The following is a 25662-nucleotide window of genomic DNA, read 5'->3' on the forward strand; positions in this document are numbered from 1 at the left end:
GCGGATCGGAGGAATTCGTGCTTTTTGTCCAGCTCGCTCCCTCGCCGCCCCCTCCCGCTTCGCCTCCGACAGGCCGTCGCCGGTTTCCCGACTCCTCCGGGCGGCCCTCCCCGATCCCCACCCCCCCCCCCCCCCCCGGTTCTCCGTCGCCCGCGCGCATCAGGGCCGTTTCCCCCAAATTGTTGGACGCTCAGTCCCCCGCCGGCCCCGGGACGCCCGGGTTCCGTTTCGGCCAGTCCCCTCTCGTTTCTCGTCCCGTCGGGTCCCGGTGGGCGGGGACGGCGCCCCCGGACCCTCCCGACCCTCCGCCCGGGGCGTCTCGCAGCTCCGCGGGGGGCGGCGGCCGTGGGCCTCGGCGGACGGGAGGCCCGTCGGGGGAGGCGGCCGTGTCGGTCGGCGCCGGGCCTCGCCGCTTCCTGACGATCTCCAGCTCGTCACAGTCCCGGTAGTCCGGTTCCTCCCGGGAGAGCCAGACCCGCGGCGGGAGCTCTCTGAGTTTGGGCACGGGGAACCAGTGGAGGGAAGTGTCGTTGAAGACGTCCGTGTACTCCGGGGTCTGGGGGAAGGCCACTTCTTCCGTTCCTTCTAAGATCTGAAGGGGGGGAGGGGAAGACCGCGTCACACTCGGGTCCGGCGCCCGCCCGGCCCGGCCGCGTCGGCGTCGAGCGGTTGCCGGGGAGGGCTCGGGGCCCGACGCGGAGGCCCAGCGGAGGCCGTCCGGGCCGGGGGTCGCGGGCGTTGGGCCGTTGGGTCCCGTTTATCGAGCGCTCGCTCTGTGCCGGACGCCGTACTGAGCGCCGGGGGTGGGACAGACGAGCAAATCGGGTCGGACGCGGTCCCCGTCCCACGTGGGGCTTCAGCGTCTCTGTCCCCGTTTTGCAGATGAGGTCTCTAAGGCCCAGCGAGGCGACCTTCCCCGGGGTCACCCGGCAGAGGAGTGGGAAACGGCGGGAAACCGGAGCCCCGCGCGCCCCGCCCCGCCCCGCCGCCCCCCCGGCGCTACCTGGGCCACGTAGGGGTAGTCTCGCAGGAAGATGCGCGTGGCTAACCTGCGAAGGGTCAGAGGGGGCGGGGGTTGAGGGAGAGGAGACCTCCCCGGCGCCTCCGCCCCCCTCCCGCCCTCCCGCCACCCGCTACCCACCGCTCTCCGATCCCGCCGAAGCTGTTCCCCACGATGACGGTCCTGGCCAGGGCCTCCACGGACCAGTTGCTCCACAGCAGGTTGTTGTACAGGGCCGTCCCGCAGTGGACCATGTAGAACAGGGTGGGCTCGTCCCCCACGCCGCGCTTGCCTTCCTGTCGGGGGGCGCCTCCCCCGCCGTCAGTCCCGGGGCGCCCCCGCCCCGCCTCTCCCCCTCCCCTCGGGCCCCCGACGCCGACCGCGGTGCCGGTTGAGCGCTCGCTCCGCGCCGGGGGACGCCGACGGACGGGGCCGAGCGCGGCCCCCCGCCCCGCTCGGGGCCCCCGGGCTCGTTCCCCCTTTTCCGGGCGAGGGGACCGAGGCCCGGGCGAGCGCTCGGGAGATGCCGGCGAATGAGCAGCCGGCCCGCTGGCTCTCGCCGACACGGGTCGGCCACACTGACCGTCGAGCGGTCGGTCGGGATCCCCGCCTCCCGTCCGCTCGCCCCGGGAGGGGCCGGGGACCGGGTGCGACGGGCTGCGCCCGGCTGCGCCCGGCGGCCTCCTCCTCCTCCTCCTCACCTCGTTCTCCTGGAGCACGGTGACGCCCAGGTCGTCGAGGACGGCGATCTCCAGCGGGGAGAAGGCGGGATCGAAGACGGAGCAGTGGTTCCTGGGGATCTGCGGCGGAAGGGGACTCGGTGGGCGGGCCCCGGGTCTCCGGGGACGCCCTCCGGCACCCGCGCGGGGGGCGGGCGGGCGGACGCGCGGACGGACGCACGCGCACCCACCTGGGCGTGCTCCAGGAGCAGAAGCAGGAAGGCCAGCTGGAAGCGGGCCAGCGCGCAGGACGCGAAGTTGCCGAGGCCGTAGCACACGCACTTGTGGGAGGCCGGGCCCGGGGCCGGCTCCGCCCCGGGGCTCGCGCCGGGGATCTCCCGGACGGGACTCGCCGCTCCCCGGATCTGCTCCCGCTGCCTCCGGAGGCACCGGCCGACGGATCCTGGAACGGCCGACGGACGGGAGAGAGGGGACGGGTCCGGCGGCCGACTCGCCTCCTCCCACCCGCCGCGGGCCGGCTCCGGGGCACCTCGGGGGCCTCGGTTTCCCCGTCGGTGAAACGGGGGGCCCCGTCTCCGCCCTCCTCCCCTCTCGGGCTGCGGGCGACCCCCCGGTGGGGGGGACCGTCCGACCCCATCTTCTTAGATCTCCCGCTCGGTACGGTTTCCGACCCGTGGAGACGCCCCAGTCAGGAGCGGGAAGGAAGAGGAGAATTCCGCTCCGACCCGCCGGCAGGCGCTGCTCGGCTGGGAAAATATTTGAGAGGGAGGAGACCCGCCCCGATCCGGAAGGCGCAGATTCCTTCCCCGGCTTGCCGCCGGAGGTGACGGCCGCGTCTCCGAGGCCTCCGCGCTAAGCGCCGCGGCGGACGTCAGAGGGCCGGTCGGGACGCCGTCCCCGTCCCGCCCGGGGCTCGCCGGCCGAGGAGGGAGAGCGGCCGTCGGAGCCTCGTCTTACGGACGAGGAGACCGAGGCGCGCTGAGGCCGAGGCCCGGCGGCGGGCCGGAGCGGGACCCCCCCCCCCGTCGGTCGGAGGCGGGCGAGGCTTCCGATTCGACGGCCCGATCCGCTCCCCGCTCCGCGTCGTCCGGGGAGCCGGGCCGGTGGCGTTTAAGCGAGAGAAGGCGGCCCCGGAACCCGGAGGCCCCGAGCGACACGAGCAGTCGAAGGGGTGGATCGCGCGCCGCCTTTCCGCGGAGCGCCGCGCCCGACGCTTCCCGCCGCGGCCCGGGTCGCGCGTCGGGACGAGAAACCCCGGCGGCGGGCGGGAGGGCGGCCGGGGGTCGGAGCCCGGGGCTTTCGGGGACGGGTCGGGGGACGACCCGGGCGCTCTCGTCTGCGGCCCCTCGGCGCGTCGGTCCCCGCGCCCGGGCCGTCCCGCCCCGGGCTGGGGAGTCGGAGGTCACGGGTTCGAATCCCGGCCCGGCCGCGGGGCGACGCCGTCCGGAAAGCGGGGACGACAAGACCCGGGGCAAGCGCCCGGCGGACGCCGACGTCGTCGTCACCTACCCCGCGTCGCCTCCCAGAAGTCAGACAGCAGCAGCTTCTCCCTGTCGACGACAGAGGAGGAGGAGGAGGAGGTCAGCCCTTTTGAGGAAACACAAAAAACCGGGGTTTGCGGAGCCCTCACCGGGGGGCCGGGCCCGGGCGGATCCAGGCGAATGGGGGGGGGGGGGGAGGGCCCCACGTGGGGCTCCCGAGCGGGCCGGGGTCCCCCGGCGGACAAGGGGCGGCGCGGGATTAGAACCCGGGTCCCTCCCGGCCCGCCCCTCCCCTCCCCTCCCTCGGGAACACCGGCCCGTCCTTCCGTCGTGCCGAGGTGTCGGGGGCGCGGCGCCGGGCGCCGGGGTGAGGAGGCCTCCCGGGGAAACTGAGGCAGCGGCCCCCGCCCCCTCCCTGCCTCCCTCCCTCCCTACCGAGCCTCCCGGATCCGCCGCCGCAGCGCCGCGGCCGCTGCCGCCGCCTCCTCCTCCTCCTCTTGCTCCTCCCGGCGTCCCGGGCCCCGCCGCCGCCGCCGCCGCCGCACTGTGCTCCAGGCTGCCGACCTCCCGCCGCCCGCCATCCTCTCCTCTCCTCTCCTCTCCGAGCCCGGCCCGCCGGCGCCCCCTGGCGGCCGCCCCGCGCCCCACCGCGCGCTCCTGACGTCATCGATCCGCGCCCGGCCCCCCCTCCCCCGGCGGGGCGTCATCAGCGGGCGCCGCCGACGTCATCGATCCGCGCCCGGCGCCCCCTCAGCCGCGACGTCTCAGGTCCTCGGGCCCCGGGGCGGGGAGGCTCACGGGCTTCATCCCCATTTGACGGATGAGGGACCCGAGGCCCCGAGAAGGGACTCGCCCACGGTCCCGCGGCTGACGAGGGGCGGGGCCGGGATCGGAACCCGCCACCTCGGAGTCTCCCCCGAGCCCCGAGCCCGGCCCCGCCACCTGTGAGCCGGGTGACTCCGGACCCGTCGCTTCGCCTCTCTGGGCCTCGGCCAACCCCTCGGGGGAAGGGCAGGAAGAAGAAGAAGAAGAAGAGGAGGAGGAGGAGGAATAACGTGGGTAGTCGTTAAGCGCTTCCTATGGGCCGAGCACCGTTCTGAGCGCTGGGGGAGACACGGGGCAATCAGGGCGGCCCACGCGGGGCTCCCGCTCTTCCTCCCCGTTTCACAGATGAGGTCCCCGAGGCACCGAGAAGTGAAGCGACTTGCCCCAAGTCACCCGGCTGACGAGCGGCCCAGCCGGGATTCGAACCCGTGACCTCCGGCTCCAAAGCCCGGGCTTTTCCCACCGAGCCGCGGGACCGTCCCGGGACCGTCCCGGGGACCCCGGCGCCCCGCCCCCGAGCGGGCGGCCCGACCGAGGCCGAGGCCGAGGCCGAGGCCGTCGGCGGGGCTCGGGGCCGCCCCGGGGATCCCGCCCGCTCACCCGCGTCTCCTCTCTCCTCCAGGACCGTCGCGGTCGGGGCCGCTCCGGGTCTCCCCCCCCGAGGGAGGGCCGGGACCCGTCGTCGCCGGGAGGGCAGCGTCGCGGCCGCCGCCTCGGCCCGGAGGCCCGCAGGAGGACGCGGGCGGACCCCGCCGTCGCCACCGAGGAGGCGCGGGACGCCCGGGCGGATGGCCGCCTCGGCCTCGGCGGACGGAGAGCCGGAATCGGGACGCTGGTGAGCGGCGGCGGGGAGCGGGACGGGCCCGCCGGCCCCGAGGGGCTCCCGGGAGCCGCGGCCCCGCCGGGACGACCCCGGTCCGGGCGGGGAGCGGGCGGCGGGGCCGCCGGCGTCGAAGCGGAGGGGACGGCCGCCCGGCGCTCGGCTCGCGGACTCGATCCCCGTCTCCCGGCCGGGGCCCGGAGGAGCGACGGGACCCGGCCGAGGTCACCCGGCGGCCGGGGCGGCCGGAGCCGGGGAGTGGCGGAGCCGGGATGGATGGGGGACGCGGAGGAGGCGGGGGCGGGTCTCCGGCGGAGCCGCGGGCCCGGCGGGGAGCCCAGAGGCCGCGGGGAGGAGAGACCCGGGCGGCGGCGGGGCGAGGGAGGGGTGGCGAGGGCGGCCGCCGTCCTCGGGAAGGGCGAGGCCGCCCGGGGCCCCGGGTCGCGGCCGGGGCCGCGGCCGGGGTCGGGGCGGCCACCCCCGAACCGGGCGGCGGCTCTCCACGCCGGCGGTTTTCAGAGCCCCGGCCGCCCGTTGGGTTTCGGCCGATCGATCCGGGGAAGGCGTCGAGCGCTTTACCGCGTGCGGGGCGCCCGTACTCGGCGCCTGGGGGAGGACGCCGTAACGGCCGGCGGACGCCCGCCCTGCCCGCGGCCGGTTTCCGGTCTAGAGGACCGTGGAGCCTTCCCCCGAATACGCCTCCTCCCCCTCCTCCTCCTCCTCCTCCTCCTCTTTGGTGTCGCGGTGGAGCCGCGGCCGAGGCGTTGGGGGCCGCCCCGGGGGTGGGTGGCCCGGGCCGGGTGGTCGGCGGTCCGGGGGGACGCGTGCGTGTGTGGAGGGGACGGTCCGTTCCCCGGCCGGGTCCCTGTGGTCCGGGCGAGTCGGGCGGCGCGTCCCCCTGCCCCGGAGGGGCCCCGGCCCCAGGGGGCCACCGGATCCCGGTCGGGGACGCCCGCTTTTCCTCCCGAAGGGCCCGTGGGGCCTGCCCAGGTCCGGATGCCGCACTCTGAGGACCCCGGTGTCCGGCCTCCTCGCGGTCGGCTCACGGCGGGCGGGGGACGCGTCCGTTTACCCCTCGCTGGTTCGGTGGCACTCGTCGAGCGCCTCCCGCGTGCACGGCACCGCCCCGAGCGCTCAGTTCCATCGGCCTCTCCCCGGCGCTCAGCACGGCGCTCCGCGCGCAGAAAGCGCCCGGTGAACGTGATCGACTCTGGTTAAATTCCATATTATAGCGAGAAGGGCGACGGTATCCGTCGAGCGCCCGCCGCGCGATTCGAGCGCCTCGGGCCGGACGCGGTCCCCGTCCCGCGTGGGGCTCCCGGTCTCGATCCTCATTCTAGAGGCGACGGGCCCGAGGCCGCCCGGCGGGCGAGTGGCGGAGGCGGGATTAGAACCCGTGACCCTCCGACTCCCAGGCCCGCGCTCCGGCCGCTGCGCCGTTTCTTATTCGGAGGAGCGTCTGCCCGCCCCGGACTGGCGGCTCGTTCCGCCCGGGCGGAGCCGTCTGCCGATTCCGTTGTGTCGGACTCTCCCGGGCGCCCGGTCCGGGGCCCCGCGCGCGGCAAGCGCTCGGCGGACGCCTCGAGCGGCCGAAGCCGAGTCTCCCGGGTGAGCGACGGGAGGAGGGGAGGGGGCCGGGGGGGCCTCGCACGGCCCCTCGGGGGGCGGGAGGGAGCGCCGCGGGGTTCTCGACGCCCTCTCGTCCGTCTCCGTCTGTCCAGGTGGCGGTATTTCTTCCTTTACGACGGCTCCAAGGTGAAGGAAGAAGGGGATCCGACCAGAGCCGGGATCTGTTACTTCTACCCCGCCGAGGTGAGGCCCCGGCTCCGGCCGGCGGGCGGGGGGTCGGTCCCGCGGGAGGAACCCGCCCCGCCGCCCCCTCGGCCGGACCGCGGATGCCGCCTCCTCTCTGGCTCCTCGTCGGGGGGGGGGGGGGGTCGCTTCGTTCGGTGGTATTTATTGAGCGCTTGCTACGTGCGTTTTGCGCTGAACTGAGCGCTCGGAACGGACGATTCGGCCACGGTCCCTGCCCGCTGACGTGTTTCTTCGGCGCCTGCTCGGTGCGGAGCGCTCTACCGGGCGCTCGGGGAGGGGACGACGCCACGGAGTTGAGCGGACGCCTTTCCCGTCCACGGCGAGCATTAGGGGCGGTTTTTAATTTTGAGGGGTTTTAAGGGCGTAGGTCGCACTTGTCTGCGTAGCTGTGATTCATCTGTTCTTAGAGAAGCGGCGCGGCTCAGTGGAAAGAGCCCGGGCTTGGGAGTCGTCGGGGGTCGTGGGTTCGACTCCCGGCTCTGCCGCTCGTCGGCTGTGGGACCGTGGGCGAGTCACTCCACTTCTCTGGGCCTCAGTTGCCTCATCCGCAAAATGGGGGATTAACCGCGAGCCTCACGTGAGGCGACCTGATGACCCCGTATCCACTCCTGCGCTTAGAACCGCGCTCTGCACAAAGTAAGCGCTTAACAAGTACCGACGTTATTAGAGAAGCGGCGGGGCTCAGCGGAAGGAGCCCGGGCTTGGGAGTCGGGGGTCATGGGTTCGAATCCCGGCTCTGCCACTCGTCAGCCGCGCGACCGTGGGCGAGTCACCTCGCTTCTCCGGGCTCACTGAGAACAGGGAACGTGTCCGTTACGTTGTTCTACCGTCCTCTCCCAAACGCTCAGTCCAGCGCTGCGCCCACGGCGCTCGATAAGTGCCATCGGTTGAGTAGACGCCGACGAACGACGGTAAAAATAACCGTGGCTTTCGTGACAACGCTCAGCGTGGGCCCAGCCCTGTCCTCAGCGCTGGGGTGGAAGGAAGGCGATCGCAGTCGCCGCCCCATACGGGGCTCACGGCCCTCACCCCCGTTTTTCAGACGAGGGAACCGCACGGAGAAGTGACTCGATTGGCCCGAGGTCACGCCGCCGTCGTGCGACGGAGCCGGGATCAGAACCCGGGCCCTCGGACTCCCAGGCCCGCGTCCTTTCCGCGGCGGAAGAGCGCCCTCCTAAACGCCCGGGAGCCAAAACGAGAACCGAGTCGCGCTACGAAGGGCTTCCGGTCTCGAGGGGGAGGCGGGCGGGCGGACGTGACCGTGAATGAATAGGGGTGACGGCTGTGGCCGAGGGCGCCGCGGGAGAGAGAGGCGCGTGGACGGGCGCCGATCCCGGCGCGGAAGGGAGCGGGAGAGGAGGAGGTGCGGGCTCAGTCGGGGAAGGCTCCTCGGAGGAGGTGGGCCTCCGGAAGGGCTTCGAGGGGAGGAAGGTGGGAGAGGCACCGTGGGTCGGACGTGAAGGGGGAGGGTGTCGCGGGGTTCGGGCGAGGGGCCGGCGGCCGGAGAGGCGAGCCGGCGACCCGGGGGACGGGGTCGGCGGTCGGGAGAGCGAAGCGCGCGGGCCGGGCCGGAGCGGGGGGGGCGGGGAGGGAGCCCTCACCCGCCAGAGCCACGGGCCGTCGTCCAGAGCCGCCGGCGCGGCCTCCCCTCCGTCCCGCAGACCGACCCGGACCGGCAGGAGCTGCTGTGCGGACAGATCGCCGGCGTCGCCCGCTGCCTTTCCGAGTTCTCCGGCTCTCCCCCGACTCTCCTCCGCCTCAGGAGACTCAAGTTCGCCCTCGAGGGGGACGGAGACTTCCTGTGGGTGAGTTTTCCGAACAACCCTCCCCGGTCTTCGGCGTGTACCCCTCCTTCCCCCGCCCCCCAACCGGTGTCGAAGCGCTCAGGGCACGCCAGGCGCCGCCCTGGGCCCCGGGGCCGCGGACGAGCCCGTGGGGTCGGACGGAGGCCCCGGCCCACGCGGGGCTCCCGCGCTCCGCCCCCGTCTCGTAGATGAGGGAACCGAGACGAAGCCAAGCGACGCGACCCGACCCGACCGCGGTCACCGAGCGCACGGGTGGCGGAGCGGGCCGGGGGCCGGGCCGGGCCCGGGCCGGGGGAATCGGGCGGCCCATCCTGCCCCTCTCCCCGCAGGCGCTGGGATGTGCCGCGGAGCTGCCCGATGTCAGCTGTCAGCGTCTCCTCCATCACCTCGTCGGGTTTTTCCGTTTTTATAACGGCCCCGTTTCTCTGGCTTACAAGGTGGGGGAGGGAGGGAGGGAGGGAGGGAGGGAGGGAGGGGGGGAGGAGGGAGGGAGGGAGGGAGGGAGGGAGGGAGAGGGGAGTGGGATGTGATGTGCGTACGTTGCGTCTGGTTGTCCGTGCCGGAGTGAGAGCCCCTCCTTAGCGTGCGGGCGGGCTCGCTCGTGGCCGTCACGTCGGATCGGTGCCGAATTGGACTTCCGAAGCGTTTAGTACTGTGAGCTGCACGCGGTAAGCGCTCGGTAAATGCGATTGAATGAATGAACGAACGAATATCGAGTGCTCACACTGGTCTGTAAGCTCCTCGGGGGCAGAGATTTTGTCCCCCAGCTCCATTGTTTCGGACTTCGTGCCCTCCCTGGCGCTCGGTACGGTGGTCCGCACACCGTCGGCGCTCGGTAAATACGGTTCGATGAGCGAACGACTCTTCCGAGGGCTTAACCCGGGGCTCCACGCGCGGTAAGCGCTCGGTAGATACCGCGAATCGACCGGTGGGGTAGAGAAAGAGAGACCTCCTTCGGGCGGTAGCGTTTACCGTTCGTATCGTTTAAATTATCTAAGTAATAAATAGTAGCGTTTGCTGTGAGGGCATAGCGTTCGTTCATTCAGTGGTATTTATTGAGGGCTTACTACGTGCAGAGCGCTGTACTGAGCGCTCGGAACGGACAGTTCGGCGACAGATAGAGACCATCCCCGCCCATCGACGGGCTCACAGTCTAATGGGGGGAGACAGACGGACAAAAACAAGACAGCCGGAGAGCGCTGTACTGAGTGCTTCGGGGCTTACCTCGTAGCGGGGAGACGGGCATCAGAGTCGATAAAATATGGACGGATCTGAACGTAGATGCCGCCTGGCTAAGCGAGGGGTGACTAAAAGGTGAAAATCCAAGTCCAGGGACGGCGCGGAAGGGTGGGGGAGAAGAGGAAAGGAGGGCTGAGTCGGGGAAGGCCTCCTGGAGGAGGTGGGCCTTCGGTCGTGAGGCCGTGAAGAGGGGGAGGGGCCCCGTCCGTCCGATCTGAGGAGGGAGGGCGACGCAGGCCAGAGGCCGGACGGGGGTGAAGAGCTGGCGGTGAGATGGAGGAGACGGAGGGGCGGGGAGAAGGCCGGCATCGGAGGAGCGGAGCGTACGGACCGGGTCGCGGGAGGAAGGCGGCGAGGTGAGGTGGGGGGGGGGGCCGGGGGACGGACGGCTTTCGAGCCGCCGGCGAGGCGTCTCCGTCCGAGGTGGACGGGCCGCCCCCGGAGGTCCCGCGGGAGCGGGGGAGACGTGGCCGGGACGTCGTCGTCGAGACGCGTTCGGGGCAGCGGAGTGGAGCTCGGGCTGCGGTCGAGGAGGGCGGGAGGCAGGGAGGTCGGCGAGGAGGCCGGTGCGGTGATCGGGGGGAGGGAGGGCGGGAGAAGTGCTTGGGAAGGGCCGACTGTAGCCACGTCGGGAAGGGGGAACCGAGACGATCCGACAGACTACGCGGGTCGAACGAGAGAGAGATGAATCCCAGGTTGTGGGTTTGCGGGACGGGAAGGGCGGCGGTGCCGTGTCCGGTGACGGGGGGGGGGGGACGGGGCTCGGTGGGACGACGGGGACCTCTCTTTTGCACTTGTCAAGTCGGAGGTGTCGGCGGGACATCCGGGTGGAGACGTCCCCAAGGCACGGGGAAGGGCGAGGCCGCCGGCCCGGGTGTCCGGCTCGGGCCCGGGCCGTCAGTGGCCCCCGCGGGGGCCGGCGTCCCCCCGCCTGTGGCCGGCCGGAGCCGGCCTCCCCGCCCCGCGGCCTCCCCGGGCCGGGGCCCGGCCGGGGGAGGCGGGGAGAGGAGAGCCGCCCGCGACGCGGTGACCCTTCCCTTCCAGAACCGGGCTTGGGGGGAGCTGGGCAGGAAGTGGGACGTCTACATCCGGCACATCCAGAACACCACCGGCGACGCGCACAGGATCTTCCAGGCCCTGGGGAACCTGGACAAGACACAAGTAAGGCCCTCCGGCGCTCGCCTCGGCCGCCCGGGCCGAGCCTCCGGGTCGCCCTCGCCCTCCTCGTCCTCCTTATCATCTTCCTCCCCCTTGCCCTCCTCGTCCTCCTCGTCCTCCTCCCGCTCCGCGTCTCCGTGCTCCTCGTTCCTGTCCTCCTCTTGGTCCTCCCTGGCCCCCTGCGAGCCGGGACCACCCAGATCGTCCGTCTCCGTCCTTCGGGGTTCCCCCGGCTCACCTCCTAAACCCCCGACGGGTGGACTTGGGGCTTCCCCGCTACGGGGAGGGCCCACCCTCGTCCGCCACTTTCCCCTGAGGGCCCGAGGCCCGGGCCCTCGCTCCGGTGCCCCGAACCCCAGAGGCGCTCGCCCAGTGAGGTGGATCGGTCGGCTCGGGGCGTCCACGGGGCGGGGGCGGCTCAGCCGGCGCCCCCGAGGCCCCCCCCCCCGGGTCTTCCTTCGATCGGGGGGCGGGCCGGGGGGATCCTCGGATTGCGGTCGCTCGCCGACCCGGAGCCTTCTTCCGTCGTCCCGGACAGGTGGAGCCTCTGCTGTTGCTGAAAGGGGCCCTCATCTTGCAGACGTGCCAGAGGTGTCCCCACGTCCTGGCCGGCTGTATCCTCTACAGAGGCCTGTGAGTCGCGCCCCGCCCCCTCTCCCCCCACCCTGGGCCGACGCCCTCCCCCCCCACGGCGGTCGGCGAGGCCGCCCATTTGAGCCGGTCGCCCCCGGGACGGCGCCCAGCCCTCCCGCCCGCGTCCGTCCTCCGCGGCCTCGGGCGGGGCGTCCGACCGAGGGTCCGGACCCCGCCGCCCGGGTGGGAGGAGCGGAGACCCGGAGGCCGGCCGGCCGGCGGAGTCGGTCCGACGGCGGTGTCGGCCGAGCCCTCGCCGCGTGCGGAACACCGGGCCGAGCGCTCGGCGGAGGACGGCACAACCGTAAACGGTCACGTCCCCTGCCCGCGCCGAGCTTACGGTCCACGGGGGAGACGGAGGCGCGGAGAAACGTGACGGGTGCGGATGTGAGCGGCGCGGGCCCGGGAGGGGGGCGACGCAGAAGGGAGACGGAGGAGAGGAAAGGGGGGCTTAGTCAGGGAGGGCTTCTTGGAGGAGATGGGCCTCCAAGAAGGCTTCGAAGGCGGGGGGGGGGGGGGCGGAGAGTCGTCGATGGCTGTGAGGAGGGAGAGCGTTCCAGACCAGAGGCGGGACGTGGGCGAGAGGTCGGAGGTGAGACAGACGGGATGGGGGCCCAGGGAGAAGTGTCTCCCGCCGCCCCGCGTGGGCCGCGGTCGCGGCGGAGTCCGCCGGGCGGATCGGAAGGCCGCCTCGCCCCGCCTCCCGCCTCTCGCTGCCGCTTCTCGTGGCCCGTCCCCCTCCCCGGGGAGAGCGGCCCGGCCGTCTGCCGGCGGCCCCGGGCCGGGGAGGGCGAGGAGGGCGGGGAAGACCCTCCCCTCCCACCCCACCCCCCGCCGCGCTCCCCCTCCCTCCCCAACCCCCGGCCAGCGGCCACCCGCTGCCGCTTGACCTCCGCCCCCGCCTCCCTTCGGGGCCGCGCCCGGTACGGTGCCCGGCACGCGATGAGTGCTTAACAAATGCCCCAATTCCGATTAGTCGAACCGATCGGGTCGGACACCGTTTCTGAGCCCACTCCGAGGTCTTCGTTCCTGTCGCCGGTGTTTACAGAGGCGGCGTGGCTCCGCGGACGGGGCCCGGGCCCGGGGGCCGGAGGCCGTGGGTTCGGATCCCGGCTCCGTCACCCGTCTGCCGCGTGACCTCGGGCGGAGCACCTCACTTCTCCGGGCCTCGGTTCCTTCCTCTGTGAAATGGGGACGAAGACCGTGAGCCCCAGGTGGGACGGGGACCGGGTCCAACCTGACTAGCTCGTATCTCCCCCAGCGCTCGGAACGGAGTCTCGCCCAGAGGAAGCGCTCAACGAGTGATAACGACCGTGACGATGGTATCCGTTAAGCGCTTGCTGCGTGCCGAGTACTGTCCTCCTAAGGTTGTCCCGCGTGGGACCCGCAGTCTCAGTCGCCGCGTTAGAGACGAGGGAACCGAGGCCCGGAGAGGTGCAGTGCCTCGCCCGAGGTCACCCGGCAGAGCCGGGGCTAGAACCCGTGACCTCGGGCTCCCGGGCCTTTTCGCTCTTCCCACCGAGCCCCGCCGCTTCTCGGTAATGACGAGGCTGCTCCCGGTCACCCCGCCAGGCCCTGAGTTGGTTTGTCTGCCGTTGCAGGATAGTGAGCACCCAGCTGGCCCCTGCCCTGACGGCCTGGATTCTCACCCAGGACGAGGCTGACGGGCGAGATCGGGTAAGGTCCAAGTCGGTCCCTCGACCGGCGCCTCCGGCCGGTCCGCCTCCTCCTCCTCCTCCTCATCGTAATAACCGGGCTGTTCGTCAAGCGCTTCCCGTGTGCCGGGTGCCGTACCGAGGGCAGGGGTGGACACAAGCGCGTCGGATGGGACGCGGTCCCCGTCCCACCTGGGGCTCACGGTCTCAGTCCCCGTCTTACAGAGGAGGGAACCGAGGCCCGCGGAGGCGCGTCGTCGTCACCGCTCCGCGGTCGGAGCCGGGGACCGCCGACCCCGGCTCCGCGGCGCGTCTGCTGTGTGACCTCGGGCGGGTCGCTTCGCTTCTCTGGGCCTCAGCTCCCTCACCTGGAAAATGGGGATCAAGACCGCGAGCCCCGGGTGGGACGGGGACTGGGTCCAACCCGATTATCTCGTATCTACCCCAGTGCTCAGACCGGTGCCTGGCACGGAGTAAGCACTTAAATGCCGTAGTTAGCGTCGTTATTACCGTTACTGTCTTCCCCTGCCCTCTTGGCTCGAGTTCCGTTCCCCCTTTGCCCCCTCGGGGTGGGGACTGGGGGCCGGCGGCCCGGGCGACGGAGAACGGCCCCTCCCCGGAGCCGTCCCGGGCGGTCTTGCCGAAACGGGCCCCGGGCCGGGCGGTTTGAGGCGCGCCACCGTCCCGAAGGCCTCCCCGGTCCCCCGGCGGACGGGACGACCCCCGAGGGCCCCCCCAGGCCCGCGGGGGCTCCCGGTCGGTCCGGTCCGCCCCCCCGCCCCCGGCCCGGGACGCGCCGGAGCCGCTCCGGCCCCTCGGCCCGGAGGGAGGCGGGCCCCTTCCGGCCCGCGTGCCTCCGGCCGGCCCGGGGGCGCGGGTGGGCGCGGGGGCCGTGGTGGACCGTGGGAACCGATCTGTGCGCGTCTTGGCGTTTTCAGGGCCCACCCGGAGGAGCGGAAGGAGGCGGCGGCCCGGAGGAACCGAGTAAGTCCGAGGGCCGCGCGGCGGCGGCTGGGGGTCGGGACGGAGAGTCCGGGCCCCCACGGGCCCATCGAGGCCCCGGGATCCTCCCCGCTCCCCAGCGCCCGCTTCCACCGGGCTCACGCGTCCCGCAGGGGAGGGCCGGTCGGCGGCTCCGGCTCCACCTTCTGAACCCGTCTCTCTCACGCGCGACCTCTCCCTCCCTCCCTCCCTCCTCCTTCTCATCTCTTTCTCGTTTCATCTTTTCCGTCTCTTTTCTCAAATCTCTTTCACCTCTGTCATCTCTCAGCCGTCTCATCTGTCTCTCATTTCTCTCTTTCTCATCTCTTTCCTCTTTCCTCTCTCCCCCGTCCTTCTCATCTCCCTCTCTCTCTCTCTTGTTTTTATCATCTTTCTCCAGTCTTTCGCCTCTTATCTCTCGTTTTTCTCTCTCTCTTATCTTTCTCTCTTCTCATCTCCTCATTTCTCTCTGTCTTTCGTCTTTCTCGTCTCTCTTTTCTCTCATCTGTCTCTCCTCCCTTCTGTGATCTCCCTCTCGTCTTGCCCTCGTCTCGCATCTCCTTCTCCTCCCTCTCTCATCTCTCAACCATCTGAGAGAAGCGGCGTGGCTTAGCGGCGAGAGCCCGGGCTCGGGAGTCGGAGGACGCGGGTTCTAATCCCAGGTCTGCCGCTCGTCTGCCGTGTGCCTCTCTGCGGGGCGTGGGGACGCTTGTCTTTTGTGGGGGGGGGGGGCGTTTCATTTTAGGAGAACGTCCTCTCCTCTTAGACGCTAAGCTCTTCCGAGAGAGAAGAAGAACCGTGGTGTCGGTTAAGCGCCTACCGTGTGGCGGGCACTGCGGTAGATGCGGGATAGTCGGGTTGGACACGGTCCCCGTCCCACGCGAGACTCACGGTCTAGGCGGGAGGGCAGCCGGGAGAATCGAGGCCCAGAGCGGCCAAGTGATTCGCCCGAGGTCACGCGGCAGACGAGCGGCGATCCCGCCGCGGTCGTCACGGGGGCGTTTACTAAACGTCCGCTCGACACCCAAGCGCCGGAGATAAGCACCGGGTCATCCGGGCGGACCCGGTCCCTCCCTCAGGAGAGGCTCGGAATCGAAGGCGCGGGGAGAGCGAGCGTCTCTCCTCTCCCCGCCCCCCTTAGACGGAGGAGAAGACCGAGGCTCAGAGCCGGGGAGCTCCTCTCATCGAGGGGTATCCGTTAAGCACGCGCTATGTGCCGGGCCCCGTACGGACCGCTGGGGTAGATACCCGGTGATCGGGTCAGTCGCGGTCCCTGTCCCACGTGGGGCTCGCGGACCTCCTCTGCTTTTTACAGATGAGGTAAGTGGAATGCGCAGAGGTGAAGTGACTCTGCCAAGGTCGCGCAGCGGACAGGTGGCGGAGCCGGGATTAGAACCCGTGTCCTCCGACTCCCAGGTCCGGGCTCCTTCTGCTAAACCACGCCGCTCCCCCGCGGTCCGGGTCCACGCCTGCGGACTTTATTGAATCGCCCTCTCCCGGGCCCTCACCCTACACGCAGTAAGCGTTCGGGAGAGACCATCGATCGCTCGATCGATCGATCGATCGATAAAGAGGTCGGGGCCCCCCGAGGGTGTCACCCGGCGGGTGAGAGACGGAGCTCGCACCTGGGCTTGGGGGCTCGCGGGCCACGCGGTCGAAGCCGACGGTTCTGGTTTCGGCTCGGCTGTCCTAGGCCCCGGACTCCCGCCCGACGTCCGGATCGTCCCCGTCTTCCTGACCCGAGACGAAGCGGACGCCCTCCGGGCCTTCCCGCCGGAACGGAGGAGGAGGAGGTAAGAGGTTCGGAGCCGGGGGGCCGGAGTGGGGGGGGGGGGGGTCTCAAGCTCCGTTGCCGCCGCCGCCGCCTCCCGCCTCCGCTCCCCGCGTCCCCCGCCGTCACGAGGCGTTCTTGGTCGCTGAAACCCGCCCGGCCTCGTCCGTTTCCCCGGGATCGGGCCGGGGGTCACCCTCACGAGGGGGCCGTCTGCGGCGTGGGCGGGGGGCCCTTCCCTGTGGGACTCGCTCGGCCGGACGCCGGGCCCCTCGAGGCCGGGGGTCCCGGGGGACGGGGCCGTGCCCACGGGAAGGACCCGCCGGGTGCCTCCGCCGGCTGGGCGGCGGCGGACGGTGGCGTCGGGCGCGGGCGGAGCCCGCCGGGAGGAGGCCGGAGGAGACCGGTGCGGCCCGTCGCGCCCGGCAGCGCGGCCTCCCTCCGGGCCTTCCGGGGAGGGAGGTTTAGGCGGCCTTCCGCGGGGGCCGGGAGCGGGGACCCGGCTCAGCGCGACCTCCCTCCGCAGCTCCCCCGCGCCTCAGGCCGACGGAGGAGACGACTCCCCGCCCGCCCCGCCTTCCCCCGAACCCGGAGGGCCCCGAGGGACGGAGGTGGGCCGCCCCCCCTCGCCGGACCCCGGCCCGCCCCCGGAGGACCCGGGGGCCTCCGCGGAGGCGGGGCGGGGAAGGGGAGCCGGGGCTCCCTCGGCCGGAGCCCCCCGGGACCGGGACGTCGGCCGCCGGCCGGAGACGCCGGAGTCCCCGGGGCGCCGGCCCGAGGGGGACCCCGGCGGCCACTTCCCCGCGAGCCCCGCCCCGGGGCGGCTCCCCCGGAGCCCCGGCGGCGAGCGGGCCGGGTCGGAGGCGGGTGACCCCCCGGCCCCCCTCCCTCCGGAGGGCGAGGGCCCCCCGACGCCCACCCCGCCGGCCGAGGCCGGGCGGCCCCGGGGCCCCGGCTCGGACGCGGAGGGGGCGGCCGGAGGGGCCGCGCTGGTGAAGATGAGCCTGTACGTCCACCGCGTCCGAGGGCTGGTGCTCACGCTGCTGGCCGAGCGGCCGCTCCGCGCGGACGGCGCCGCCGCCGAGGAGGTGGTGAGTGGCCCCGGCCCCGCCGCCGCTCCCCCCTCCCCCCGTCTCCTCCCCTCCCCTCGGCGATCCCCCCGCCGTCCCCACCGAGCCGGGCGAGGGGGCGCGGGGGGCGGACGCCCCTCGAGGCTCCCGCCCGGAAGGCCCGGGGCATCTCCCAGCCCCGAGGCGGGGGGACGGGCCGCCAGCGGACAGAGCCGCGGGGCCTCCCCCCCACCGGCCCGACAGGGCAGGGCTGCGCGGCCCAGGTGAGAAGTGGCCCCCCGGACCACACCCTTCTTTCGGAATGGTACTCGTCAGGCGCTTACCGTGCGCCGGGCACCGGAGGAGCACCGAGCTGGGTTCGGGTTGGCCAGGTGGGATGCGGTCCCCGTCCCACGTGGGGCTCATCCTTAATCCCCGTTTTCCAGACGAAGCGGCGTGGCTCAGCGGAAAGAGCCCGGGCTCGGGAGTCAGAGGTCGTGCGTTCTAATCCCGGCTCCGCCGCTCACCGGCTGGGTCGCTTTGGGCGAGTCGCTTCGCCTCTCTGGGCCTCGGTTCCCTCGTCTTTCGAATGGGGACGTGGACGGCGAGTCCCGCGTGGGACAACCCCATGGCCCCGTATCTCCCCCAGCGCTCGGCACGGTACGTGGCCCGTCGTGAGCGCTCGACGGATACCGTCGTTACCGTCGCTGTTATTATTAGGCGAGGTCACGGAGGCCCGGAGAAGGGAAGTGACTCCCCCAGGGTCACGCAGCAGCCGGGTGGCTGCGCCGGGCTGAGGACGCAGCGTCCTCCGTTCATTCGGTCGTACGTATCGGGCGCTTACCGTGTGCGGAGCGCTGCGTCGAGTGCCCGGGAGAGGCCAGCGTGACGGGAGGCAGACGCACGCCCCGCCCGGAACGAGCTCGCCCCCGGGCCGGCGCTCTGCCCGCCGGGCCGCGCCGCCCCTCGCGCGGCCCCTGCCGTCTTAGGGGGCCGAGACCCCGTGCCCCGACGGCCCCGCGCCCTCCCGACGGCGCCCTCCGCCCCGTCGACTCCAGCGCTCGCTCCGGTGGAGACGGCGGCCGGTGCCGGGTCCGGCCCGGGCCGTGGCCTCGCCGGTCTCCCCAGCTCCCGCCTCGGCGGGGGGCCCCGGGCTCCGCGGCCTCGATGCCGGGAGCCCGCGTGCGGCGTGGCCCGGCGGAAAGAGCACGCGGGCCCGGGGAGTCGGGAGGTCCCGGGTTGCCCGAGCCGCTTGGCTGCTCCGGCCTCGGGTCCCCTCGTCTGGAAAACGGGGATGGGGACCGGGAGCCCCGTGCGGGCCGGGGCCCGTCTCCAACCCGCCGGACGTGATCCGCCCCAGCGCTAGGATAGCACTCCGGGCACCTAGTAAGCGCTCCACGAGTACCGTCGTCATCACGGTTAGATGGGGCGAGCCTCCCGAGCCCTCTCCGGGCCTCGGGCCCCCTCCGGCCGGCGGAATGGGGCTCGGCGGGGCCCGGGGCCCCAGCTCCCGGACGGTGAGCGCCGGGCGCGGCGGCGACGGAGGGGTGGCCGCGACGCGGGGAGGGGCCGGGCCGGGGCCGACCCGCGTGAAGCCCGGCTCCCGGGCCCCCGGGAGGCGCTTCCTGAACGCCGCCGTGGCGACTCGTCCCGGCGCCTCCTTCCCCGCGGGCCGGAGGGCGGGCGGCCGGGGCTGAGCCGGGGGGTCCCGTCCGTCTCCCCGCCCCTCAAGTACTACAGCAGCCTGGCGTCGCTGAACGGGCTGGAGGTCCACCTGCGGGAGACCTGGCCCCGGGCCCAGCCCTTCCCCGCCCGAGCCGCCTACAGCTTCGCGCACCACGACCGCGTCCGGAACGTGCTGACCGGTGAGGAGCCGCCGCCCGCCCCCCTCGGGGGGCCCGGCTTCGGGGGGCCCGGGGCCGGGTCGGCACCGGCCCCCCTCGTGGACCCGACGCCGCGCCACCCACCTGACTTCCGCCGCTCTCTCGGGCCTGGAGCTCTCGGTCGTCTCTCTCTCTCTCTCTCTCGGTCACTCGTATTTTTTGAGTGCTTACTACGTGCGGGGCACCGTACTGAGCGCTTGGGAGAGAAGAATTCAACGAGCGCTTTTCCTGCCATCTCCCTCCCTCTCTCCTCCTCTCCTCCCTCCTCTTCCTCTCCCTCCCTCTCCCCAATCCCTCCCTCTCACTCTCCTCCCTCTCCCTTTCTCCCTCTTCTTCTCCCTCTTTGCCCTCTCTCTCTCCCTTTCTCCCTCTTCTTCTCCCTCTTTGCCCTCTCTCTCTCCCTTTCTCCCTCCTCCCTCTTTTCCTTTTTCCCACCCTTTCCCCCTCCTTCCCTTCTTCCTCTGCCTCCCCCTTCCTCCCTCATCCTCCCCGCTTCTCCCTCTTCCTTTTCTCCTCCTCTCCTCTCCCGGTCACCGTCTCGCCCTCCGAGCGGGCCGCCGGAGAGCACTGCGGGTGTGGGGGGACCCCGGGGATCCGGACGCCCACCGCGGGGGTCGAGGGGGACGGGGCCCTTGACCCCAGCGGCGGCCGGGACCCCCGCCCAGACGGGGCGTCCAGAGCAGGTTCCCGGGGGGCGGGTCCACGCCTCCCCGTCCCCGGAGGGCGGGACAGCCGGCAGGGAGGGCGGGGGGCTCCCTCCAAGCTTCGGGCTCGGGACCCCCAGGGACGGGCCGGACCGGACCCCCGGGCCCCCCAGCTGACCCAGGCGGGGCATCGCCCGCGATCTCGGGCCCGGGGGGTCGAGACCCTTAGGGCCTCCCCCTCCTCCTGGGCCGGTCGCGAGGGGGTGGAGGAGGGGGTGCGGCGCGGGCAGCCGTCGACCTCCCCGTCTCCCCCCTCTCCCGCGTCCCCCCTCCGAAGCCAACCTGCCGCGGGGACCCACGGCCCAGGACCGGCACTTCCTGCGGGCCGCCGGCCTGGCCCACGCGGACTTCGCCCGGCTGCCCACCCTGTACGAGGTGACGCTCAGGTAGGAGCCCCGCCCCCGGCCGCTCCCCGCTCCTGGAGACCTGAGGCCGTCTCCCTTGGTTCTCGGGCTCCCGGGCCGCCGCTCGCGCTCCGACCGGCCCCGACGGACGGGGCCGCGGGGCCTAGTGGAAGGAGCCCGGCCTGGGAGTCGGAGGCCCCGGGTTCTAACCCCACCTCTCACGTTTTGGGGGGATGGTATTGGTTAAGCGTTTACCACGCGCCAGGCACGGTACCGAGCGCTGGGGTAGATAGAGGCTGATCAGGTGGGACGCCGTCCCCGTCCCGCGCGGGGCTCACGGGCTCGGTTCCCCGTCTCGCGGACGAGGGAGCCGAGGCCCGGAGAAGTGACGCGACGTGCCCGGGGTCCCGCGGCGGACAAGCGGCGGATCCGGGATCAGAACCCGGGTCCTTCCGCCTGCCGGGCCCGGGGCCCCGTCCGGCGGGCCGCGGTGCCGCCACTCACCTGCTGTGTGACCTCGGGCGACTCGCCCCCCTTCCCTGGGCCTCACCGTCTCCGTCCGCAAAATGGGGACCCGTCCTCTTCCCCGCTTAGGCCGCGAGCCCCGGGTCGGGCGGGGACCGTGCCCCGCCTGATTTATCGGGTATTTCCCCCGGCGTTTAGGGCGGTTTGGGGTGCGTTATGACCGCTTGGCAGATATCGTCATCGTTGCGACGGAGAGGATGACGAGGACGATTTTAGCCCCCGCTCCGTGAGCGGTCCCGTCAGCTCCGGCCGGGAGCGGCGGCCCAAGGGGCTCCCCTGATTTAGATGGGCACCGGGGGGGCCGGGAGGGACGGCGGACGCCCCGGGGGCTCGCCGGAGCCCTCCGCGGCGGGTCGGGGGTCGGGGGTCGGGCCCAGGTCCCGACCGGTGTCCCCCTCCCGCCGCCGCGGCGGCTAGGAACGCCTCCGCCACCGTGTACGCCTGCCGCAACGCCGCCCACGAGACCTACTTCCAGCAGCCGCGGGGCGGCCCGCGGCTGCGGCTTCCCCGACCCGCAGGACGGGCTCTGCGCCCTCTCCGCCAAGGCCAAGCAGAAGATGATGAGGCACGGGGTCAACCTGCTGTGAGCCGCGCGGCGCGCCGGGGACCTCGGGCCGCGCCGGGGGACGGCCGGGCCCTCGGCCCGGAGACTCTCTGGCTCCCGTCGCCGGCCGGGCCCCCGGGGCCGCGGACGGAAGGGGAGCGGCGACGGGGGAGCCCTCTCCCCGCCCCCGGGGAGGGCCGGGGCCGTCCCGACGGCTTCGGATCTCCGTCGACCGTCCCGGGGCCGGGGGGCACCCCCCGCCGACCTCCGGCCCGCCCGACCCGCTGCCCCTCAGCCGAGGGCCGCGCCCCGAGCGGACACGCGCGTGGGCGGGACGCGGGCGGATTCCCCGAGGGGCGTCGGGGGCCGCAGGAGGGCCCGGGGACGGACGCTCCCACCCCGGCGCGGGCGCCGTACGTGCGCCTGCGCCTCCCACGCCGGCCTTCAGATCATCAGAAACGCGGCCGGTCCGGAAAGCCTCACGTCGATTCGGTTCCGGAGATCGTCGAGCCCGAGGGGCGGGTCCGGCCGCCCGCGGGTGCGCCCGCGCCCGTGTGCGTGTCCTCCTCTCTCACCGAGTTTGTCCGCCCCGTTGACTCGGTAGAATGAGATTGCTCGAGCGGGTGATGCGCGCGTGGCCTCCTCCCCCGTAAAGTTCGTTCGCCGTACCGACTCCGTAAAGCGAGATCACTTGAGTGGGTGATGGTGTGCGGCCTCCTCTCTCACCGGGTTTCCGTGGGCCGTGTTGACTCCGTAGAACGAGGTTGCTGGAGCGGGTGATCTGGCGTGCGTGTGTCGGGGTGCGTCTCCCCTCCTCTCTCCCGAGGTTTGGCGGCCCCGTCGACCCGGTGAAATGAGATCGTTTGAGTGGGTGATGTGGGGGGGGCGGTGGCGGGAGGGGATGTACGTTTCTCCCCTCTCGGAGCTTCTTCGCCCTCCCGAGTCTGTAAAATGAGATGACGAGCGGGTCGCGTGTGTGTCCGGGGAGGGCGCGTCCGTCCGACCGTCCTCCCCCTCACGGATTTCGTCCTCCGCCGCATCGGCTCTCCCAACCGGGATTACTCGCGTAGCGGACGGAAGGAATTTCCTCGGAGCGGGGCCTCGCACAAACCGCTTTGGAAACCCGAGTCTCCTCCGCCGGTCGTGTGTCTGGAGCCCAGGTTCCCCGGACCGAGCGCTTGCGCCCGGGGTGGAGAGGCAGAGGCGGGGAGAAGACGGAGAGGGATCTCGCTGACGGAACGTCTGCTGCTCGGGCAGCAGCGTCTCGGGGAACGCGTCGACCTTGCTTTAAATGGGGTCGCTAGGGTCGGGGGACGGGGCGCCGCGTTCCCCGGAAGACGGGGCTCGCGGACGGGGCTGCCCGAAGGGGCGCCGCCCTGACGGACCGACGTCGGCGAGGCCCGTAAGTCCGCGGCGGGAACGGGCCGGGGGAATCGAGCGTCGGCAGGGCAGCCCGGCGCGTGGCCCGGGCGTCAGAAAATCGTGGGTTCCACCGATCCCGGCTCCGCCGCGTGTCTGCTGTGTGACCTTGGCCAAGTCACTTCACTTCCCTGGGCCTCGCTTTGCTCGCCTGTAAAATGGGGAGGGAGAGCCCCGTGTGGGGCAGCCCGATTACCTTTCATCCGCCCCCCCCCCCCCCCCCCAGCACTGAGAATGGTTCCTGGTAATAGCAATAATAATAGTAACGATGTTATCTGGTAAGCGCTTACTGTGTGCCAGGCACCGTTGTAAGCACTGGGGGGAGATACAGGATAATCAGGTTGTCCCCCGTGGGGCTTCCAGTCTTCATCCCCATTTTACAGATGAGGTAACAGGCCCAGAGGAGTTAGGTGATTTGCCCAGGATCAACACAGCAGACACGTGGCGGAGCCGGAATTAGAACCCAGGTCCTTCTGACTCCCAGACCCGGGCTCTAGCCACCAGGCCACCCTGGAGCCCGAGGACGCGGGTTCTGATCCCGGCTCCATCACTAGTCCGCCGCGTGAACTCGGGCAAGTCACTTGGCTTCTCTGTGCCTCGGTCACCTCATCCGTAAAATGGGGAATGAGACCGTGAGCCCCGCGGGGGACAACCCGATTACCTTGTATCTACCCCCGGCGCTTAGAACGGCGCTCGGCACATAAGTAAACGCTTAACAAATACCACAGTTATCGTTATTGTTCTCGAGGAGTTCCGGTTGTCGCTGTCGTGTTAGGGGATGTGCTGTGGGACGGCCACCGATTTGGATTCCACCCACGGGCCGTAGAAGGGCCGGGGCGCGGGAGGCCGCGTCCGAGACCCCCAAAAAGCGAGTCGGAGCGGGTCAGTCGCGTCACCCCCGCCCGACCCACAGGCCCACCGCTTCCCGCCGACGGCCCGGCCGGAGGCCGGATCGTTCTCCCGGGGCCTTCAGCCCCCTTCTTCACCCGGCGTCTCCTCGTGAGCTCTCCGAGGACGGGGATCCCGTCCCTGAACTCGACCGGCCTCCCCCAAGGGCTCAGTACAGAGAGGCCCCCGAGCCAGCACCCGGTAGGCGCCCGGAGGGCGGGGATCGTGTCCGTCGGAGGGCCGAGCACACGGTAGGCGCTCCGGATGGCGGGACGGAGCTGCCCGTCGGTCAGGCGCCGTGACCCGGTTTTGGTCCGCGGAGCCCCGGCAGCCGGGGCCGCGGCGGCTCCTCGGTCTTCACGGGGCCGCTCCCCATTCGTTCGTGCGTTCCCTCGTTCGGTAGTACTCACCGAGCGCTTACTACGCGCTCCCCGGTAAGGGAACAGAGTCGCCGCCCCCGGGAGTCCGTCGGCCTCCAACCCCGCCGCCGTCACGGCGCGCGCGCGAACGTACGGTTTTCCCTTCTTGACCGCGTAAAGGCAAAACGAGAGCCCGACTCTCCGGCCGCGGGAGCGGCCTCGCGGCGGGATGGAGGCCCGGCCGGCAGCGGGGCACCGGGCCCGACGCTCAGAGGGGGAGCGCGGTGCCGCCCGCGGCCCCCCCCCCCCCCGACCCGTCGGCGTCCCGCCCTCCGGGCCCCGGCCCGGGGAATCGGAAGAGGGAGCGGAGATGGGGGTGGCGGGAGAGAGGTCGGGCCCCGTTGGCTTGGTTACGGGGTGCAAAGGGAAGACGTTTTGGGGCCGCTGCCCACTGCCACCTGATGCTCCCAGCTGCTCTACCGTTTCCACTGCCAGCTGGTAGCACAGAGAGACCGTAGGGCCGGGGGCGCGTCGGAACGCCCCCCCCCCCCCCCCGGGGTCTTTTTGTTCCTTTCCAAGCGCCTACGACGTTGCCGGCCACCGTGCTGAACCCTGACGTGGCTCAGTGGAAAGAGCCCGGACTTGGGAGTCGGAGGTCTTGGGTTCACGGTCCCGGCTCCGCCGCTCGTCAGCTGGGCGACCTCGTGCCAGTGACCTCACTTCTCTGGGCCTCGGTTACCTCGTCTGGAAAAGGGGGATTGACTGGGAGCCGCCCCCGCGGGACCGCCCGATCACCTCGTATCCGCCCCGGCGCTCAGAACGGTGCTCGGCACGCAGTAAGCGCCCGACGGATACCGTCGTCGTCGTCGTCCAAGCTGACCGGGCTGGACGCGGTCCGCGTCCCACGTGGGGCTCAGTCTCAATCCCCGTTTTCGAGACGAGGTACCGGGGGCCCAGAGGAGCGACTCACCCGGGGTCGCCCAGCGGATACGCGACGGGGCGGGGACGAGGACCCGGCTCCTTTCACTAGGCCGCAGCGCCACCCGGCGCGTCTGCCGCGGGACCCCGGGTCAGCCCCCGCGCTTCTCGGGGCCTCAGTTCCCTCACCTATAAAATGGGGGTCGAGACCGTGAGCCCCAGGTGGGACGGGGGCTGGGTCCCTCCCGATTTGCCTGTACCCACCCCGGCGCTGGCGCGTCGCGAGCACTTTACAAAATACCGTAATGATAATTACGGTACGATGATTACGATCGGGGCGGGCCCGGAGATGGAACGGAAACTACCGTTCTGCATGTGAATCGACGGGAGATCGGGCGCCGTGATAACAGCCCTATTGTCGAGGGACAGAGAACGGCCGTGTGGTGGGGTCCGCCCCGTCTTAGGAAAGGGCGTGTGTAGGTAGCGGATGAGGCATCTAGGCCTGCCCCACCCCTTCTTCATCTCCTCCTGCCCACCCCCCAAAGGAATTCACGCCTATCATGTGGGTCGGTTCCCTGGTGGATCGTCACTGCTGTTCTCGCAGTGGTAATGTAGAATTCCTTAAACGCTCACTGTGTGCCGAGCACCGTTCTGAGCGTCGAAATGAGATAACAGGATCATCGGGTCCCCCGTGGGGCTCACAGTCTAAGTAGGAGGGAGCCCGGGCTTCCAATCCCCATCCCGCAGGAGAGGGAACGGAGGCTCGGAGAAGTGAAGGGACTCGCCCGAGGTCACCCAGCAGACCAGCGGTGATGGTGATGGTATTTCTTAAGCGCTTACTACGTGCCAAGCGCCGTTCGAAGCGCTGGGGGTAGATCCAAGGTAATCGGGTTGTCCCACGTGGGGCTCTCGGTCTTCATCCCCGTTTTCCAGCTGAGGTGACCGAGGCCCAGAGAGGTGAAGCGGCTCGCCCAAGGGCACACAGCTGACCAGCGGCGGAGCGGGGGTCAGAACCCAAGACCCTTCTGACTCCCAGGCCCGGGCTCGGTCCACTAGGACACGCTGCCGTTTAGGGTGTGGGCGATGTTTCATCGGACCGTCCGCCCCGGGCCCCTTCCACTCCCCTCAGAAAAACCCCCCCCTCCTCACGTCCCTTCCCTCATTCT

The 25662-nt window shown here is 71.8% G+C and overlaps 2 protein-coding genes across 2 annotated transcripts; one reads left to right on the forward strand and one right to left on the reverse strand.

The window, feature by feature from the left end:
* Positions 1-134: 134 nt before the first annotated feature.
* SRRD (SRR1 domain containing) lies at positions 135-3758 on the reverse strand. Its single transcript, XM_029048934.2, has 7 exons — positions 3597-3758; positions 3190-3230; positions 1911-2122; positions 1702-1800; positions 1142-1296; positions 1004-1049; positions 135-592 (listed from the first exon to the last, which is right to left on the reverse strand). The coding sequence occupies exons 1-7, from the start codon at positions 3740-3742 to the stop codon at positions 191-193; spliced, it is 1101 nt and encodes a 366-aa protein (XP_028904767.1). The 5' UTR covers positions 3743-3758; the 3' UTR covers positions 135-190.
* Positions 3759-3992: 234 nt separating this feature from the next.
* On the forward strand, positions 3993-21615 carry HPS4 (HPS4 biogenesis of lysosomal organelles complex 3 subunit 2). The gene is made up of 14 exons (XM_029049608.2): positions 3993-4216; positions 4609-4821; positions 6528-6618; positions 8283-8426; positions 8756-8863; positions 10710-10826; positions 11362-11456; positions 13058-13133; positions 14050-14095; positions 15786-15885; positions 16390-16954; positions 18645-18777; positions 19777-19885; positions 20786-21615. The coding sequence occupies exons 2-14, from the start codon at positions 4775-4777 to the stop codon at positions 21519-21521; spliced, it is 2367 nt and encodes a 788-aa protein (XP_028905441.1). The 5' UTR covers positions 3993-4216; positions 4609-4774; the 3' UTR covers positions 21522-21615.
* The last annotated feature ends 4047 nt before the right edge of the window (positions 21616-25662 follow it).

The sequence above is a fragment of the Ornithorhynchus anatinus genome, chromosome 21 (genome assembly GCF_004115215.2).
Source record: "Ornithorhynchus anatinus isolate Pmale09 chromosome 21, mOrnAna1.pri.v4, whole genome shotgun sequence".
NCBI classification, from domain to species: domain Eukaryota; kingdom Metazoa; phylum Chordata; class Mammalia; order Monotremata; family Ornithorhynchidae; genus Ornithorhynchus; species Ornithorhynchus anatinus.